The sequence below is a fragment of the Podarcis bocagei genome, assembly GCF_964188305.1.
Source record: "Podarcis bocagei genome assembly, chromosome: 6".
Taxonomy (NCBI): Eukaryota; Metazoa; Chordata; class Lepidosauria; order Squamata; family Lacertidae; genus Podarcis; species Podarcis bocagei.
Genome location: NC_138130.1, coordinates 100,570,609 through 100,591,518, shown reverse-complemented (window position 1 = coordinate 100,591,518; position 20,910 = coordinate 100,570,609). Strand labels below are relative to the sequence as shown.

General features: G+C 46.8%; 1 protein-coding gene and 1 long non-coding RNA gene across 2 annotated transcripts in view; one reads left to right on the top strand and one right to left on the bottom strand.

Moving 5' to 3' along the window:
* The window catches only part of LOC308588845, a 265,934-nt gene that overhangs the window by 204,861 nt on the left and 40,163 nt on the right, over positions 1-20,910 (bottom strand). The gene's annotated exons all lie outside the window — the stretch shown is intronic.
* GDPD5 (glycerophosphodiester phosphodiesterase domain containing 5) overlaps positions 1-20,910 on the top strand; it is a 164,204-nt gene that overhangs the window by 141,963 nt on the left and 1,331 nt on the right. Inside the window, exons 12-15 of the mRNA XM_081197519.1 lie at positions 2,829-2,986; positions 6,153-6,300; positions 10,770-10,852; positions 20,391-20,503. Of these exons, the coding sequence (XP_081053645.1) occupies positions 2,829-2,986; positions 6,153-6,300; positions 10,770-10,852; positions 20,391-20,503 (502 nt within the window). The remainder of the gene's footprint in view (positions 1-2,828; positions 2,987-6,152; positions 6,301-10,769; positions 10,853-20,390; positions 20,504-20,910) is intronic.

Here is a 20,910-nt window from a genome sequence, read left to right as displayed (position 1 = left end):
ATGAGAACAGAAATCGTGCTCCAGTGGCGCGGCAGCAGTAGGAGGCCCCATTAGCTAAAGTGGTGCTTCAGTTTAAGAACAGTTTCAGGTTAAGAATGGACCTCTGGAATGAATTAAGTTCATAACCCGAGGTACCACTATAGTTGTTTATTTCCTTGACATCTGGTGGGAGGGCAGTCCACAGTTTGTTGCTGGTGCCATTGTCAAATCATTCCAGAGATGTTTCTCCTGCTGAGATCTTCCCTCATCCCGGAGCAGCTGTCTTCTCAGTGACAGCCCACCACTGATTATAGTGTCCCCAGTTCAAGACCCAAACCATTTCGTGAAGGTCCATTCAATGTGGGACATCTCTTCCTGATGTCTTCAACCTGGGATATCCGGGCAGCTGGGAGGCATCTGCCTAGAGCAGTGGTTTGGGCGGTGACATTTCCATGTGTCCTGAGATCCTGGCGCTGTGGTCTAAACCACTGAGCCTCTTGGGCTTGCCGATTGGAAGGTCAGCGGTTCGAATCCCCACAATGGGGTCAGCTCCTGTTGCTCTGTCCCAGCTCCTGCCAACCTAGCAGTTCGAAAGCACGCCAATGCAAGTAGATAAATAGGCACCACTGTGGCGGGAAGGTAAACAGCGTTTCCGTGTGCTCTGGTTTCCATCATGGTGTCCCATTTTGCCAGAAGCGGTTTAGCCCTGCCGGCCACATGACCCAGAAAGCTGTCAGTGGACAAACACTATCTCCCTTGGCCTGAAAAATGAGATGAGTACCGCTAGTGCCAGATTTACGTATAAGCTAAACAATCTATAGTTTAGGGCCCCACTCTCTTAGGGGCCCCCCAAAAAATTTAAAGGAAAAAAAACTGGATGTACATTTCCATAATATATGATAAAAATCAAATCAAATAAAACCTACATACCGCAACAGTGTTTTGTGTTGTGTAGGCTCCTATTAGGTCCATAAATCATCATATATAGCATATATTCCACACAAAAACCGCGACCATTTGTTGTTGACAAAGGACAGCTGGAGATATAAAGTTCCCCATTACCTTCAGTAGCTCAGGGCCTCATCAGACCTCAATCCGGCCCTGAGTACCACAACCCCATAGTTGCCTTTGACTGGACTTAACTCTCCAGGGGTCCTTTGCCTTTACCTTTTACCAAACAGCCTTTCCAGTTAAGGGTGTGAGAGTTATGTTGTTGTTGCTCGCCGCGTTCAATCCTGAAGTATCTCACACACCCACATATGGAGCAATTAACTTGGGGGACGACTCCACATTTAGTTTCCATCTGTTCTTCCTAAGAACACTGGCAGCCAGTTTCCAATCCGACGTGTGTCTTGCTCCACTGGGTCCTCATTCAAGGAAGCCGCCTGCTTTCATCCTGTCAGCCTTTTCTCTTCATCCACCCCCAAAAATAACCTTTTGGAGGCAGCGTTTGCGCTTCTAGCTTGGTTTAATTCTGCCTGTTGAGGACACAGGTTCTATCCACAAGGACATCTTATTATGTTGTTACATTGCATTGCATTACATTAGATTGGCATCCCTCCAATGAGCTCACGGTGGTGTATGTAGCTCTTCTGATTTTATCTTTACAACAACCCTGCGAGGTATTTTGGCAGAGAGGGAGTGTGTCAGGCACCGGGCGTTCCAATCTGCCAATTTGGAAGGGTATAAACTCAGCCAGAGAGGTGGGTCCCACAAAACGAAATCCCTTCACTGCCAAAGGACAGGGGAGGCGAAACCTCAGGACCTGGCTATAATTGTACAGCGAAGGCTCTCTAGGTGCCCCTTTGGACTGAAAAGACCAGATGATTGTTAGCAATGGGAAATAATTTCAGGTTGGAGAGAGAGAGAGAGAGAGAGAGAGAGAGAGAGAGAGAGAGAGAGAGATAAAGTATCTCTCTCTCTCTCCAACCTGAAATTATTTCCCATTGCTAACAATCATCTGGTCTTTTATTTGCACTGATCGGACGCGGGTGGCGCTGTGGGTTAAACTACAGAACCTAGGACTTGCTGATCAGAAGGTCAGCGGTTCGAATCCCCGTGACGGGGTGAGCTCCCGTTGCTCAGTCCCTGCTCCTGCCAACCTAGCAGTTTGAAAGCGAGTCAAAGTGCAAGTAGATAAATAGGTACCACTCCGGCGGAGAGGCAAACGGCGTTTCTGTGCGCTGCTCTGGTTCGCCAGAAGCGGCTTAGTCATGCTGGCCACATGACCTGGAAGCTGTACGCCGGCTCCCTTGGCCAATAACGCGAGATGAGCGCCGCAACCCCAGAGTCGGCCACAACTGAACCTAATGGTCAGGGGTCCCTTTACCTTTACCTATTTACACTGATCAGGAAACCACACTCAAGATTGCTGTGCCCAGATACACAATGGTACGTTTACATAACACAGAAATGTTCCATAATTTTAAAGTGAAATATTTGCACCAATTTTAAGCCGTGGTTTTGAGAAACTGTTTTTGCTCCTTGAGCGAGGAGTGCAATCTTTTGAAAAGCAATGCCGACCGTTGAAAAGCTTTTGCAGCCTTGACCTCTTGGTAATGGCTGCTCTTTTCTAACGCTAGAAAAGTGCAACCTGTGCTGCTGATATAAGTAGTACGACTCATGCAACACGTCGGTGACTCATATACACACAATAATTACCAAAATAATTATGCATTCTTTATCAATCTTCTGAGAAAAATATAAAACCTTGTGCAAAGCCACAGAAACTTGCAAACTGTCCAGTCTAAGATGAACTTATAATGTCTGATTTCAATAGATTTTTCAAACGCACTTTTCTAACGGCGACTGCTACCGGGTTCCTTTCGTTTTGTTTTCTGCCCCATCAGGTGATGTGGTTGCCCGACTCTGACCGCCGACTGGTCCAAGAGGTTGCCCCTGGTTTCCAGCAGACCTCTGGCATCAAGGCTGGGGCTCAGCCTTTGAGGGACAGAGGCTTTCAGAAGCTGAACCTGCGTTACACCAAAGTCACCAGGGACGATATCAGGTCTGCTGTGGGCTTTCACTCTTCCACGTGCCTTTGGTCTCGTTCTCATAAGCATCCTTATCTTTCTGGACTGTACCACTTTCGGCCCAAGGGAAGCTTTCATGACGGAACGTTTCTCCCATTTTTTTTAAAAAAAGGGAAACGTAAACCGACACCCTTGCTTCTAGAAAAGTAGAGTGCCAGGGAAGGTAATGTCTGGATTTGGCTTCTCCCTGATGCGCTGGCTTTCTGAGGTCAGGGAAGCCTGCAATCTACATGAATTATGACCAGGGGTGGGGTGCTAGTGTCACACACAGTTCATCGTTCCTCCCACCAAAATATCTAGGGAAATCAGGAAGGGTTTTGCAACATAATGAAATTGTAGAATAAATTCCTCAAGGCAAGATGCTTTGCAGGAGGCTGAACTTTGGGTACCTTCCAGCTCTATGATTTTGTGACTCCTGCAAGTGAAATAGATTGCAGAATTGACCTTCTTGTTAGCAGATACGACTACGGCCCTGAACAGAGCTAGCGGTGGAGGAAAAGGCCTTTTGACAGGGGTGCCTAATGATGACTAAGGGCCTGCAGAGACAATTGCATGCCTGGAACGTAATGGATGGCTTTGTGAGGCTGCCTCTAATATCCTCTCTGGGCACTTTGAGAGACAAGCTCCAAACCACTTGCCACGCTCCTTATCTCTCTAGCAGCCGCTGCTGTTACCATGGAGCTGTGAAGAAGTCCAAGGTCCCGGTTTTTATTTCAGAAATTACTTTGTGCGCAAAAAAACCCAGCCCATTAATAGCCTTTGATCCGTCCGTCTTATCTTTCGACGGACGTTGGCTGGGACACTTTCCTAGAACAACGCGTGGTTGCGGTTTGCCGATTGGGGAACAGGCTGGAATAATATTTTGGGGATGTAGATCGGGAGCAAGTGAAGGCGTTTGTTTTGCAGCAGGATGAGAAACGTTTGCTTCTCAGCCTCGACGTGTTTGCTTGCTTGTTCCCTCGGGGGGTTGAACCAACATTTGCGGGTGCCGCTGTGACCCTCAAAAACCCACAGTGTATGAGAGACACTTTGCTCTTCCTGCTCAAATCAACTCTGCACGGGCTCAGTGTCTCCTGTATTGAACAAAATAAAAAAAATTCCTTCCCGTACCACCTTAGATACCAACTAAGTTTGTTATTGGTATGAGCTTTCATGTGCATACACACTTCTTCAGATAAGTGCACACTTCTTCAGATAAGTGTGCATGCACACGAAAACATGGTCTCTTAGTTGGTCTCTTAGGTGCAACTGGAAGGATTTTTATTATTTTGTTTCGACTACGGCAGACCAACACGGCTACCTACCTGCAACTCCTGTATTGAACATCCCCCTTTAAACGTGCCCACAGTGCATTGCATGCTAAAATCATTTGACCAGCCTCTCCCCTCCCATTCCAAACAGAAGAGAGTTGCAGTGAGCTTGCCTCTGTGAGCGAGCGGGCAATGGGTGACGTGGGCGCCATTGCTTCACTGACAGAGCAGTTGATGGCTTGGTTAGGGCCTGCCTTCATTGCTGCAAATAAAACAGGAGCACAACATATGGCAATGTTGTTCCTAGACTGTACGACTCCATAGTGGTTGGCCTCCATCGGCCTCGAGAGACAATGGAGTGTGCCTCTGGAGGTAAAGCCTAACCGCTGGAGAATCAGCTTTGGCTGCAGAGATCAGTGACTTGAAGCAGCTTCCTCCTGTATTGCTTCTGAAGATATAATAATAATTTATTATTTGTACCCCGCCCATCTGGCCGGGCTTTCCCAGCCACACTGGGCAGCTTCCAAGATTAAAAATACATTAAAATGTCACACATCAAAAACTTCCCTGAACAGGGCTGCCTTCAGATGTCTTCTAAATGTCAGGTAGTTGTTTATCTCTTTGACATCTGATGAGAGGGTGTTCCACAGGGCAGGCGCCACCACTGAGAAGGCCCTCTGCCTGGTTCCCTGTAACTTGGCCTCTCGCAGTGAGGAAACCACCAGAAAGCCCTCAGCACTGGGCCTCAGCGTCTGGGCAGAACGATGAGGGTGGAGATGCTCCTTCAGGTCTACTGGGCCTTTGAGGCTGTTTAGGGCTTTCAAGGTCAGCACCAACACTTTGAATTGTGCTCAGAAACATACTGGGAGTCAATGTAGGTCTTTCAGGACCGATGTTATGTGGTCTCGGCGGCCGCTCCCAGTCACCAGTCTAGCTGCCGCATTCTGGATTAGTTGTAGTTTAGATATCCCTATAGGCAGCAGGTATATTCAGAAGCAGAGTACCCTCAAGTACCAGACACTGAGGACAGGCAGGGGAACGGCCTTCGTTGCTGCCTTTTTGGCGTTCTCCTTCTCGAACCTTGGTGATATGGCCTGAAGCCAAAATTTGACTCCCCCCTCCAGCCCTCACCCAGGCTTGGAGAAGGAAGCATAAGAGCTCTTTCAGGGTCTCAGAGCCCTTCACCCTCCTTCCTAAAGCCCAGTTAGCAGTTGCCCAGCTTTGGGAAGGAAGAGGATGACCCTGGGACCTTGTCAAAGCCCTCATACGTCCTGTGGCGCTGTGGTCTAAACCACTGAGCCTCTTGGGCTTGCCGATCAGAAGCTCGGGGGTTCGAATCCCCGTGACGGAGTGAGGTTCTGTTGTTCTGTCCCAGCTCCTGCCAACCTAGCAGTTCGAAAGCACACCAGTGCAAGTAGATAAATAGGTACCACTGTGGCAGGAAGGTAAACGGCGTTTCCGTATACTCTGGTTTCCGTTATGGTGTTCCATTGTGCCAGAAGCTGTTTAGTCCTGCTGCCCACATGACCCGGAAAGCTGTCTGTAGACAAATGCCAGCTCCCTCGGCCTGAAAGCGAGATGATCGCCACAACCCCATAGTCGCCTTTGACTGGACTTAACCATCCAGGTGACCTTTACCTTTTATCTTTACCTGCCTCCTTCCCAAAGCTGGAGAAGCGCTTACCAGACTTTGAAAAGGTACCACCTCAGCCAGTGCGGCGAGCCAATGGCGCTGCCCTAAAACGGCCTCTGTTCTCCGATGTGGTTCTCTGATGGCAGAATCTGGGACCAGACAGAACCCAGCGTCCCAGCGAGATCCAGCAAATGCCATTTTGACATTCTTCTGCGCTTTTTAAGGCCCGTCCTTCTCCTCGCTCTGCTTTCTCAACAGGGAATACGCCATGGCGAACTTGAGCGTCAATCTGTTTGTCGTGAATGAGCCTTGGCTCTACTCTGTCCTGTGGTGCTCCGGGGTCCAGTCCGTCACCTCCGACAACTCTCGCGTCCTCAGCAGGCTGCGTTCCCCCGTCTGGATGATGGTAAGAAGGGCTGTGGCTTTGCGTCTGTTCATTTCCAGGCGTATGAACGTCAGGAGGAGAAGCAGCCTGCTGGAACAGGCCTGCCGGGTTGTGGGCATCTGAGGGAGCTGAATGCTGCAAGATCCGGTACTGATAAAAGAAAGCCCTTTTTCACACAGCACGGAGTTAAACTGTGGAACTCCTTGCCTCAAGAGGCAGGGATGGCCACCAACTTGTGTGGCTTTGAAAGAGGATCGGACAAATTCATGACAGAGGATAATATAATATAATATAATATAATATAATATAATATAATATAATATAATATAATATAATATAATATAATATAATAATAATATAATATGTGGTACCTCGGGTTAAGAACTTAATTCGTTCTGGAGGTTTGTTCTTAACCTGAAACTTTCCTTAACCTGAGAGACCACTTTAGCTAATGGGAACTCCCACTGCTGCCGCGCCGCCGGAGCATGATTTCTGTTCTCATCTTGAAGCAAAGTTCTTAACCCGAGGTAATATTTCTGGGTTAGCGGAGTCTGTAACCTGAAGCGTCTGTAACCTGAAGTGTCTGTAACCCAAGGTACCACTGTAATATAATTATTTATACCCCGCCCACCCAGCTGGGTTTCCCCAGCTACTTGGGCGGCTTCCAACCCAAGTGAGAGCCTGTGAGAGCCACACTGTGAGAGCCAGTGTGGTGTAGTGGTTAAGAGCGGTAGACTCGTAATCTGGGGAACCGGGTTCGCGTCTCTGCTCCTCCACATGCAGCCGCTGGGTGACCTTGGGCTAGTCACACTTCTTTGAAGTCTCTCAGCCCCACTCACCTCACAGAGTGTTTGTTGTGGGGGAGGAAGGGAAAGGAGAATGTTAGCCGTTTTGAGACTCCTTCGGGTAGTGATAAAGCAGGATATCAAATCCAAACTCCTCCTCCTCCTCCTCTTCTTCTTCTTCTTCTTCTTCTTCTTCTTCTTCTTCTTCTTCCTCCTCCTCCTCCTCCTCCAACAAGAGATTAAAAATGCATTAAAACATCAGTCATAAAAAACTTCCCTAAACAGGGCTGCCTTCAGATGTCTTCTAAAAGTCAGATAGTCCTTTATTTCCTTGACATCTGTTGGGAGGGTGTTTCACTGGGTGGGCGCCACCACCGAAAAGGCCCTCTGTCTGGTTCCCTGTAACCTCACTTCTTGTAGCAAGGGAACCTGCTCCTTCAGGTATATTGAGCCGACGCCGTTTAGGGCTTTAAAGGTCAGCACCAACACTTTGAATTGTGCTTGGAAACGTACTGGGAGCCAATGTAGGTCTTTCAAGACCGGTGTTATGTGGTCTCGGTGGCTGCTCCCGGTCACCAGTCTGGCTGCCACATTCTGGATTAGTTGCAGTTTCCGGGTCACCTTCAAAGGTAGCCCAGAGCGCATTGCAGTAGTCCAAGCGGGAGATAACTAGAGCATGCACCACTCTGGCGAGACAATCCGAAAAGGGCTCTTAGTGGCTACTAGGCGCTGCCTCCACAGCAATGCTTTTGCAGATCCTTCCCCTGCCCAAAGATGCCACAAATACTTATTATTGTTTTTATTATTTATTAAATATGTATCTCCGTCCGTAGATCTCAGTGTAGTTCACAACACAGAAATGCAAATTTAACCCTCCCCCCAAAATCCACATTGAAAACAAGAACGAAACCGGTATACGCTTCAAACGTAGGGCCAAAAGCTTCAGTAAAAAGGAAAGGTTTTGCCTGGTGCCTTAAGCTAGACTACAGAGCATCGGGAGCTTCCCTGGGGGAAGGGCATTCCACAAATGGGGAGCCAACGTTGAAAAGGCCCTGCTCTTGTTTTGCCGCCTGCTGGACCTCCCATGAAGGGGCTCAGGGAAAAGGGCCTCAGAGGATGATCACAGGGTGTGGGCTGCTTCTTATGGGGAGAACCCATAAGAGTCTTTGAGGTACTGGGGTCCTGCATAAGGCTTTATAGGTAAAAATCAGCACTTTGAATTGGGCCCCGAAGCATCATAGAGGAGGCAGTGGTTCATACAGGGCTTATATATATATATATATATATATATATATATATATATATATATATATATATAAAATATTTATTAAAGTTTCAGAAAAAGGAATTACATAAGAACAAAAAATACAAAAGTAAAAGACAAAAATAAAAATACAAGAAAAATACAGAATAGGTACACTTACAGAAAAAAGAAAAAAACGAAAAATAAAAAATCAACCTTTCCAAATCTTACATTCATATCCTTGTTTCCCTGACCTCCTCATACCTCCCTTTTTGTATTCCAATTCAATTAATTAATTCAGCAATTTCTTTCCCTCCTTATTATCCTGATCTTTAATCTTAATATATTATAACATTAAATTTTTACCTATTTAGAAATCCAATTTTTCCATATTCTTTTATATCATTACAGCTAGAAACCGCTTAACTTCAATCAAACATCATTCTAGCATTCATTAATTTTGCATTACTTCTGTAAATAGTCTTTAAATTTCTTCCAATCTTCTTCCACCGACTCTTCTCCCTGGTCTCGGATTCTACCAGTCATTTCCGCCAATTCCATGTAGTCCATCACTTTCATCCATACAGGGCTTACCTGGGGTTATCTTCTTGCTCCGACACACATGCACACGATTATACTTCTTATTTCTGAAAGAGAAAGGGGATAAACCTCTACTCAGGTCAAATCCATTCGTTGGTTAAAGGGGGAAAGCAAATTGACAGTGCTTGCAGCTCCCAGTTTAGTGGCCCAGGGCACCATCTAGTGGTCGCGAAAGTGCTTACTCTTAATTCATGCGCAGGCATTTATTTGAGCTCCAGTCTTATTGCTTAGTTTGGTAGATTAATAAACTAAAGCTTTGGATCGGGGCGGTTCTCCTGACCAAGGGCTGACTTGACCTGTGGACAATACTCTGGCGCCTGAGTGTCAAAATAGACGTGGTCAAAGTGTAAAACTGAGCACGGCCTTTTTAAAAAAGCAAATATTGGGTAGAGGGCCATGAAAACCTTTTGGCAATGCAGCAGGAAGCCTCGGGGAATGATCATATCTATTGATTGATCAATAGATATAGATATGGAAATATTTGGGGGGACTTGAGGGCCGCAATTTGTTTGGCTTCAAAAATTTGCTTTAAAAAGTTTCCTGTTTTAAAAATGAATTTTGAAGGATATTTGGAGCAACAGAAGACCTCTTGCGGTCTGGATTCCATGGCGTAAGCCCCCCTATCCTTTTGTTTTAGAACTGTGAATTAAGGTCACGGTTTTCGAAGCTGCTTCACTCCTGGTGTTACTGTAAGAGAAGGAATAATAATAATAATAATAATTTATTTATACCCACCCATCCAGTTGGCTTTCCCCAGCCACTCTGGGCAGCTCCCAACAGATTAAAAACAGAAAAAAACATCAAACATTAAAAACTTCCCTAAAACAGGGCTGCCTTCAGATGTCTTCTTAAATTCAGGTAGTTGTTTATTTCCTTAACATCTGATGGGAGGGCGTTCTGCAGGGCAGGCACCACTACCGAGAAGGCCCTTTGCCTAGTTCCCTGTAGCCTCACTTCTTGCAGGGATGGAACTGCCAGAAGGCCCTCGGAGCTGGACCTCAGTGTCCGGGTAGAATGATGTGGGTGGAGACGCTCCTTCAGGTATACTGGGCAGAGGCCATTTAGGGCTTTCAAGGTCAACACCAACACTTTGAATTGTGCCCGGAAACGTACTGGGAGCCAATGTAGGTCTTTTGGTACCTGTGTTATATGGTCTCAGCAGCCACTCCCAGTCACCAGTTTAGCTGCCGCATTCTGGATTAGTTGTAGTTTCCGGGTCACCTTCAAAGGTAGCCCCACGTAGAGCGCATTGCAGTAGTCCAAGTGGGAGTTAACCAGAGCATGTACCACTCTGGCGAGACAGTCCACAGGCAGGGAGGGTCTCCTCCTGCCTACCAGATGGAACTGATAAACAGCTGCCCTGGACACAGAATTGACCTGCGCCTCCATGGACAGCTGTGGGTCCAGAATGACTCCCAGGCTGCGCACCTGGTCCTTCAAAAGGACAGTTAAAACAAAAGGCCTGCCCTGGACGCAAAAGAAGGCTTTTCGTTTTAACTGCCAGTTTGTTAAAGTTCCCTTACGGTTACAGGGGCCAGTTAGCCAAATCCAGATGAGTATTGTAGTGGAAACATTTGGAAGCCACCAGGGGGAAGAAGGAAGCTCTCCTATGAGAGAGTTTTATGCATTTTTAATTTTTGCCCTTATTTATGTTATTGCACCCCCTTTGTACGTGTTTCCATTGCTGCCATGCTGCCATTATCTTATTTGTTTTCTTGCGTCACCGAGAGAACTGACTTCATTGCCTGCTAATAAATGTCTCAAATATATCTGAAACCAGAACTCTGCATCCCCACATTGAGAGAAACTATTATTGCGTTAAGCCAACTGCATCCTTGTCTCCTCTTTTTCCCCTCTTCCAGTCTCCGGACGAATACTATCTCATCTGGATAACCGCTGACCTCGTTTCGTTCGTCGTAATCGTAGGAGTTTTTATATTCCAGAAGTAAGTAGCTGGGGGCAGTGGTTTTGCAGTGTTCTTCGCCCCCCCCCACAAAAAACAACAAACAACCCATGTCTGAAAAGGCCCCTTTAAGGGCAGTGGAATATTTTCAGCAACACTTTAGAAGTTGACCCAGTTCCCACAACGCAGCAGCAATGGGGCTGGTGCTCCTTTGAGGTGCCACCCTAGTCCTGTAAGTAGATCGAGAGTGCAAGGGTTGAATGGGGAGGGCACAAAGGAAGTGGGCACCACGCCACATCTGTAACCAAGACGCCACCTGAAAACGTTGAGGGAGGGAGTTGGCATGCACCTCCTCTAAGATGTTTTGTTTGGAAAGGCCCTCTTTTCTGAATCTCCCCCACATGTAGAAAGCTAGCACGTCAGGCTTCTTAGCCCACTCCCTGACACACCAGTTTTCTACATGCGGGGATTTTAATTGTTATTATTTCACGTGCTGTCTGCACCATCATTGCTGAGGTGATCCGGCAGGAGCGAAACCCCGTGCCTCTCTAAATAATTCTTTCGGGGTGGTACGTCCTGGGTTCTGGAGTGAGATTTAGGTGGAGGTCAAGGGGTCCCCCAAATTAGTTGTAGTGAATTCACAGCTGAGCAAGGGTTTAGCGAGGGGGTCATGAATAACACAGGATTTGTTAGCATGGTGCCTGGCACTCTGTTGTTTTCCTACGTAATTCTTGAGGCCTGGGAAGTCACAGTAAGCCTGTAAAAGATGCTGTGTTGGAGTCCCGGGCATCTAGTCAGAAAGAACTCAGAGGAGAGAAAATACAAAGCCAGGATGAAGGCTCTGGTCAGCTGCTGGTTTACTTGGAGGTTGACTTCAGGAAGGCCCCAAAAAACAGCAGGCCAGCACCAAAATCCGGGCACCTTAACCCACTGCCAGGTTGTGTTGCCGCAAATTGCCCTTTCTCCACTTTCACAGCAGCGGGGCAGATTTGGCCTGGCGGGCTTCTAGCTGCTGATCCTTAGCCTTCAAATCCAGCGTAGAAGTAACATCCTAAAGATCCACAGAGTGAGGCGAAGGAGGAAACCTAGGCAAAATTCTTAGATGCTTTGAAAGAAGAGAGGGCAGCCATTTTTCCACCCTCCCGTCCAGTAGGAGAAGAGAGGACTGTTTTCCAGCTGCGAATTCCAAGAGAGGATCTGAGGGCACTTTGCTGACTAGAATCCTCTCCCACAACCCCTTTCGAGCAAAGTTTGGGCAAGCAATATCCACTCAGGGTGCCCTAGGTCAGGGGTGGGGAAGCCCCACGGGTGTTTTTTGGACCCCAAGGTGGCCAGGGATGATGGGAGTTGTAGTCTAGCAACATCTGAAGGGATGCAGGTATCTGACACACTCTCGCCTGGGGTTGGGGTAGAACGCCTTCTCCCAGTTTTTTGCAGCTAGTTGGACGAGAGGGGATTGGCCCAGAGACCCAATGGGACAGATTCTGAGTCTTCCACACCAGCAGTTAAATCTCCTTTGCCCTGACACTGCATTGGTAGTTTTGCTCCCTGGGGAGGAATGATGGACTCAAAGGAGGTGCCCTATTCCTCCTTGGTTTATTTTTCTTACTGCTCTGACCTTGTTGCATGTTCCTCCTTTCTCTCTCTCTCTTTTTCTCTCTTTCTCTCTCTTTCTTTCTCGCTCTCTCTGCTGCTGCATTTTGGCATCTTTACAGCTATCACATAATCAGGTAATTTCTGATGCCTTCTTCCTCATCCCACCTTTCGTCTGTTTCCTTCCTTCCTTCCTTCCTTCCTTCCTTCCTTCCTTCCTTCCTTCCTTCCCACCTCCCTCAAAAAACAAACCAACCAAAAAGCACCGCTGCAAAATTGGGTTAAAAAGCAGGGTCGTTTCCAGAAGAAACCCTCTAGAAGTTAAAAGTAAAAAACCCAGAAAGAACGACCGTCCAGCTCAAGCAACGTACTAGGCGGGGATTTTCCTGCCCGCGGGACTGGGATCTGAGTGCATTCAGCAGCCTCGGTTTGCAAAACTCCAAGTGTCCCTGACAATGGCAACCCCTGAAATGTGTCCTGTTTCTTTATTTAATGCATGTATAAAATAATAGAGAGTTATCTAGGAGTCTTGGTTGACCACAAACTTGCCATGAGCCAACAGTGTGACGCGGCAGCTAAAAAAGCCAATGCAATTCTGGGCTGCATCAATAGGAGTATAGCATCTAGATCAAGGGAAGTAATAGTGCCACTGTATTCTGCTCTGGTCAGACCTCACCTGGAGTACTGTGTCCAGTTCTGGGCACCACAGTTCAAGAAGGACACTGACAAACTGGAACGTGTCCAGAGGAGGGCAACCAAAATGGTCAAAGGCCTGGAAACGATGCCTTATGAGGAACGGCTAAGGGAGCTGGGCATGTTTAGCCTGGAGAAGAGGAGGTTAAGGGGTGATATGATAGCCATGTTCAAATATATAAAAGGATGTCACATAGAGGAGGGAGAAAGGTTGTTTTCTGCTGCTCCAGAGAAGCGGACACGGAGCAATGGATCCAAACTACAAGAAAGAAGATTCCACCTAAACATTAGGAAGAACTTCCTGACAGTAAGAGCTGTTCGACAGTGGAATTTGCTGCCAAGGAGTGTGGTGGAGTCTCCTACTTTGGAGGTCTTTAAGCAGAGGCTTGACAACCATATGTCAGGAGTGCTCTGATGGTGTTTCCTGCTTGGCAGGGGGTTGGACTCGATGGCCCTTGTGGTCTCTTCCAACTCTATGATTCTATGATTCTATGAGAGTTGGAAGGGACCCATGGGGGTCATCTAGTCCAACCCCCTGCAGTGCAGGAATCTTCATGACAGATGGCCGTCCAACCTCTGCTTAAAAACCTCCAAGGAAGGAGAGCTCACCACCATTTCCGAGGGAGGCAGTATATTCCCCTTTTTTTCCTCCTCATTTAATCCCAACAACGGCTCTGCGAGGTAGGTTAGGCTGAGAGGCAGCGACTGGCCCAAGGTAGCACCTAGCGAGCTTCCTCCTGGCCAAGTGGGGATTCCTGGTCTGCCCCACAGAGGACCTTCAGGTCCATAAATAGCAACACCCTAGAGGTCCCTAAGGAAGTCAGATTAGCCTCAACCAGAGCCAGGGCCTTTTCAGCACCAGCACCGTGAGCAGTTGAGGTTTTTCTTCTTGGCCACATTCTGCTGAAATGGAGGCTGCCTCTATGTCCTCAACCCATTCTCATTTTTCCAATTGGCCCCTGCGGTCGTTTTTCTTCTCTTCTGGCGAGCATTTGAAACCTGCCCCCCACCCACCCCACCCCATTTTTGCAGCCAAGCCCCAATTCCTCGTTTTCGTTGTTTACCCAAGCGTTCCGCCTCCACACATTATCTTCCTGCAACGTTTGGTTGTGTCGCGGAGAACCATTCTCATTGGTCTGTCTCTGCCTTTCCCATTTTTTTTTAAAAAAACAGAAATTTCTTTTCTTTTTAAAATATATATAATTTCTGTGCATTATCAGTGTTTTCATGGAATAACCAAAGCGACCGTAGGCCTGAGCGGGATTCGAATCCGCTGCCTCGGCTTTCCTCCGCTGTGCGTTCTGTATTGGAAGGCAGCCTGAAAGCGATGTGTAGATCCGCTATGTGGGATCTCGCTTGGGGGAGCAAGGGGGAAGGTTTCAGGTTCCACTGGATCCCTCCAGAAAGAGGCACACATGAAAATATGTCTGTGTGTTGTGCATGTATTACCTCTAGATGGATTCTGAACTTTCTGGGGTTCCCCCTTCCCACTTCTTCCACACTTTCTCTGCAAGGAACAACTTTTCCATGCGCCGAAGGCACACAGCGAGCGTGCAGCGCTTTTGTAGTTTGTACAATTATGCTTGGCTCGGAGAAAACAGAGAAAAGCTTTCCTCCCTCTCTCAAACTCGAGGCCCTCCGGCAAAGCTGAGCATTCTGGAAACACATGAAAGAAATCGCTTCTTCCTACAGCACAGATTTAAAACTGTGGGACTCACTTCCACAGCAGGCATAAGAAGCGATCAACCCACATGATTTTAAAAAGGATTAGCCGAATTCACAGAGGAGAGGACTATTACAGCATTTTAATATTTTTTTGGAAGCTGCCCAGAGTGGCTGGGGAAGCCCAGTCACATGGGCGGGGTATAAATAATAAAGTATTATTATTATAATATATTATTATTATTATCGGTGGCTGTGATGGGAGACAGCGCTCTGTCTCTGCGGTCAGAGGCAGGAATGCGCCTGAATCTCAGCTGCTGGAAACCGCAGGTCATTTTAAAAAAAGCAAACCTCAAAGTGGTTGCAAGAATATAAAGCCGTAAAATCGAGAAAAAGGCACAGCCCTACTGTTAAAGTTAAAATACTGAATCAGATTAAAATCACCTTGGCTTCTTAAGAATCTGGGTGTGCACGTCCGAACAAAAATGTTTATAGCAGGCGACGAATAGAGTGCGGAAAAGGTGCCTGCTTGATATCTAGAGGCAGGGAGTTCCAAAGTTCACTAAACCGTTGAGTTCTCACCAATGCAGAACAGGTGTTTTGTGGCGCCTGCAGTAGTACCAATTCTGCCGTGGTGTAAAGGTAAAGGACCCCTGGATGGTTAAGTCCAGTCAAAGGTACTGTAGGGTTGCGGCGCACATCTCGCTTTCAGGCCGAGGGAGCCGGCGTTTGTCTGCAGACAGCTTTCTGGGTCTTGCGGCCAGCAGGACTAAACCGCTTCCGGCGTAACGGGATGCCGTGATGGAAGCCAGAGCGCACGGAAACACCGTTTACCTTCCCGCCGCGGCGGTACCTAGTTATCTACTTGCACCGGTGTGCTTTCCAACTGCTAGGTTGGCAGGAGCTGGGGCAGAACAACGGGAGCTCATCCCATTGTGGGGATTCGAACCGCTGACCTTCCGATCGACAAGCCCAAGAGGCTCAGTGGTTGATACCCCAGCGCCACCTGCGTCCCATAAGGCGATCTCGTGGGTGGGGAGAGTTGTTCTCGAATCCTGCTCCCCGGTTTCCCCAGACATCTGGTCAACCGCTGGGAGAAGAGGCTACAGGTCTCTTCTTCTTTGGCCTGGGAAACTTTATAATAATATAATAATAATTTATTATTTGTACCCCGCCCATCTGGCTTGGTTTCCCCAGCCACTCTGGGCGGCTTTCCACAAAGACAAAAAATACGCTAAAATGTCACACGTTAAACTTCCCTGAACACGGCTGCCTTCAGATGTCTTCTGAATGTCAGGTACAGTGGTACCTCGGGTTGCATATGCTTCAGGTTACAGACTCCGCTAACCCAGAAATAGTGCTTCAGGTTAAGAACTTTGCTTCAGGGTGAGAACAGAAATTGTGCTCCAGCGGCGTGGCAGCAGCAGGAGGCCCCATTAGCTAAAGTGGTGCTTCAGGTTCAGAACAGTTTCAGGTTAAGAACGGACCTCCGGAACGAATTAAGTACTTAACCTGAGGTACCACTGTAATTATTTATCTCTTTGACTTTGCGGGAACAGCAGCGATCGCAGGAAGTAAGAAGAAGCGCTTTGGCTGATGTCATCTTCCTCCGTCATTCATCCCGGCTGCTTCCGCACACGTCTCTGCTTTTATCAGCTCAGCGTCTCCTCCTCCTCCTCCTCCTTTCCTGACCCTCTCTCTTTCCTCCCCTTTTACGAAGAGCAACTCCCTTTGGCTTTTCGAGGGCTGCATTTGACACGGGTGTGTGTGTGCGCAATTGGCGTCTTTGCACAAGGAAGCCTGCGCACCACGGCGATGGTTTGTGGCGGAGGGGAGGGGAGAGGGTGTGTGTATTGGACCTAACCCTGGGTGCTGGTCATCATACTGGGTTTCTGCTAAATTTGGGGACTTGCGAGCCTTTTGTACCTCCCTGTGCGTGACCGCGCCAGGCCAAACTTATTCTGTGTTTTTATTTTGTGATGTTACGTTGTGAACCCCTTGGAGACCTGCTGGTATAGGACTCTCTACAAATTTAAAAAAGAAAACAAAATGCAATAAAATGTCGGGAGCAGGGTATCTGTAACCTGCGGGTCTCCACAAATAGTGGTACCTTGGTTCTCAAACTTAATCCGCTCCAAAACCAAAGCGTTCCAAAACCAAGGCACGCTTTCCCATAGAAAGCAATGCAAAACGGGTTAATCCGTTCCAGACTTTTAAAAACAACCCGTAAAACAGCAATTGAACATGAATTTTAGTCTCTCACGAGACCATTGATCTGTAAAATGAAAGCGCTAATCAATGTACTGTACTATAAAATAAATAAGACAGTATTGTAGATGATAAAAATAAAAATTATTTTTTTTTCTTACCTGCACTGATGATAGTCGTTGTTTGGATAGGGGGCTTTTATCCATTTGCACAGTCAATCAATCAATCAATCAATCAATGAGTAGATGAACTGGGTTCCACACAGTCACAAAAGCAAATGAACGGAAAAAGCCTCAAAAACAAAAATGCAATATAAACAGCAAAAACAAAAGCGCCAGACTTAATCCATTCCGGAAATCCTTTGGACTTCTGAAATGTTCGAAAACCAAGGCGCAGCTTCTGATTGGTGCAGGCACCCTGGAAACAATAGCCGACAACCGCATTGGAAGTTTGGCTTCCGAAAAATGTCCGAAAACCGGAAAACTTACTTCTGGGTTTTCATCGTTTGAGAACCAAGGCACCACTGTACTACTGAACCACAACTCCCATCATTCCTGACCATGGGCTGATGGGAATTGTAGTTTGACGTCTAGAGAGCCACTGGTTACCTGCCCTTGATGTAGGAAGACCCAGCTAGATGGGCGGGGTACAAATATTATTATTATTATTATTATTGGAAGGGGAGTTGTAAATGCAAAATTGCTTGCAAGCTTCTCGTTCCAGAAGCACTGCAGCCCATTCTCCCAGCAAGAGGGCCTTTTGGTTTCGGGGTCCCCTTGGGGTGGGGATAGAAGCTGGGTGCACCTGGAGCAAAATGCCGACTCCTCTATTTTTTTTATTGATTTGGCAGCAGACCTGATGCTAGCACACAGGCCTGTTGAAATCGCATCCATTGGTGGTCTTAGGTGGGTGATTTAAATGACCACTAGGAGGTGCAACGAAGGCGAAATTGGGGTGGGGTGTGGCTGCTTTGTTTGTGGTTTCGGTGTTCGTATTTAATCTTACGTATGTATTTGATCTTTTGTGTGTGGTGTGGTGTGTGTGTGTGTATTGGAGGCACTTTTAAAAAGTGCAGATGACAAACACAAGCTTTAGTGAGGCTCCCCCTTTATATATGATTTTATTTTATTTATTTTATTAATTTCATTTAATATGTGTGTGTGTGCGCGCACACACACGCACACACTCTAACAATCTGATTGATTGATTGATCGATCAATCAATCAATCAATCAATCAATCAGGGTCACCTTTTTTAGATGGCTTGATTTAAAATAAATAAATAAACGGATCGGGTTTTTTAAACATCGCAGATCCGGCCCAAGGTTTTTGTAAAGTCGCCGCTTTAAGTGGTCATTTGAGAAGCCCAGAGCTCTCACGCTTTGTGTCAGACTCAAAAGAGCCAGAAATGATTAACTGGAAAATTCAGACTCGCTCTGACTCCTGTTCCCCTTGGTGGGATTAAGTTGCCTGTGCCTGTTTTGCTTAGCATCACCCCTCCCAGTAGACCTGAGATCGAATCCTGCTCATCACACCTTTTTTTTTGCTTTGCTGGAGCGGGGAGGGCGTTGGTCACTGAGCAGCTGCCTCCTTTTGTAATACTTTTGCTAACCTCTGGTCCTTTCTCATATTTCCATTGAAAGCATGTTAATTATAATAATATTTTTTTATTTATACCCTGCCCTTCCTGGTTCAAAAAAACCAGGCTGGCTAACAACAAATTTAAAACACTTAATTGATGCAACAAAAAACCAGTATAAAATACAGTATAAATACAGTATAAAACGTGAGTAACAATAAATTCAGAATTGCGGCCCCCTCCCACTAACTCCCCCCCCCCGCTCCAATTTGAGAGGAGCCTGTCACGGAATCTGTGCTCGGCTCAGCAGAAAAGGCCCGTTCTCATGTTGCCACCCTCCAGACCCCTCGTGTTAGGGGCACATGAAGAAGGACCCCAAAGGATGATTTCAGGGTCTGGGTCAGTTCCTATGCAGAGAGGCAGTCCTTGAGGCATGGCAGTTCTGCGCTCGTTAAGCGGGGGGAGTCCATCAGTTTCGTTAGATCAATTAAACTAAATAGCATTAATTGGTTTTTCAATAAATGTGCCATTAATGGTTGCTGTTTTGGATTTCATCACGTTATTATCTTATTTTTATTGCATTATTATTTATCAGCTCCCTGCTTGTGGAATGCTCTCCCCAGGGAAGTTCGCCTGGTGCCTTCATTACATACCGTATTTTTCGCTCCATAAGACGCACACTTTTTTCCTCCTAAAAAGTAAGGGGAAACATCTGTGCATCTTAGGGAGCAAATGCGTGGTCCCTGGAGCCGAATTGCCCAGGGGCAAAAAGCAGATCGTGGTTTTGGGGTTTTTTTAGAAAGAGGGAAGGGGGTGTTGAAAGGAAGCCGCTGAGCAGCTGATTGGCAAGTGATCGGAGGGAGATAAGGGACGCTAGAGATAAAGGAGGCTGCCTGGGAGGGGGGAGGTAAAGACAGTGAACTTGCAAGGAGAGGAGACAGGAAGACTAAAACAAGCAATGAGGAGAAAAATTAGAAGAAAAGGAGGAGCAAAAAAACTGCTCCAGCTAAGAAAAAGACACTAAGGCAAACAAGAGGGAAGGGAGTGTTGAAAGGAAGCAGCTGATTGGCAAGCGATCAGGAGGGAGATAAGGGGCACTAGCGATAAAGGAGGCTGTCTGGGAGGGGGGAGGTAAAAGCCCATGGATCCTCAGGATTTTTGCATTGGGTCACCCTAAATTCACCATCACATCACATAGCATGTCCATGGCTACAGCCTGCACCAAAAAAATCACGCATCCAGTGTTTCGTGGGGCCACAATGGCGCAAAAACGTGGTTAAAAAGCATGGATCCACATGGATCCTCAGGATTTTTCCATTGGGCTACCCCAAACTCACCGTCAAATCACATATCATGTCTGTGGCCACATCATGAACCACAAAAATCATACACCCACTGTTTCGTTCAGAATATTTTTTTTCTTGTTTTCCTCCTCTAAAAACTAGCGTCTTATGTTCAGGGGTGTCTTATGGAGCGAAAAATACGGTATTTTTTTTAGGCACCAGGCGAAAATGTTTCTCTTCAACTAGGCGTTGGGCTGATTTATATTCTGTAGTCTTTTAAACGTGTCTGTGAGAAGGTGGGGAGGCTATTGTCTTTCTGTTTTTATAATTATTTACTTGTTTTTATTCTGTGTTTTATTCTGTGAGCCGCCCCTGAGACAGTCAGGCCGGCTTGCAGAGTTTCAAAACAGAAGGAAAACGAGTTTTCTGTCGCTGTGCTAGGAGAATAGCGCAGAGTCGCTTCCTCGTGAGTTTGAGAGCCCATGGATTGTGAGCTCCTTGCCTGGAAACCTGGTCAGGCGCATGAAAAGTTCGGTTCCCGACATTCTCCTTGTCCGTTTCAGGTGGCGCATGGGCAGCATCCACAGCTACAACCCCGAACAGATCATGCTCAGCGCTGCTGTCCGAAGGTCCAGCCGGGATGTCAACATCATGAAGGAGAAACTCATCTTCTCAGGTGAGGCAATTCGAGGCTGGATTCCACGTGGCTATAACTTGATCTGTGGCAGAGAAGTAACTTCCTGTGGGGATGTCTTGCTATTCTTCGGGTCTTCAATTCGAATCTCGCCAGAAATTCATTGTCATGCGGCTAAGGTTAAGTCTTTTTTAAACATTACAGCCCAAGGTTTTGCAGAGTCGCTGCTTTAGATGGTAATGTACTTTTGAATAAATAAGGCATACTATTCATTGTATCAAATTGTAGATTTCAGCGGAGGTCTCATAAAGTTCAATGAAAAAAGCAGAAGACCCAGTGGATCAGTTCATTCTCTAGTCAGTTCATGCATAAGGTCCATACATGTATAAGTATTTATAGATCAATTTGATTCCCTCCCCCCTCTTTCTTTTTTCCTTTCTTCTTCTGTG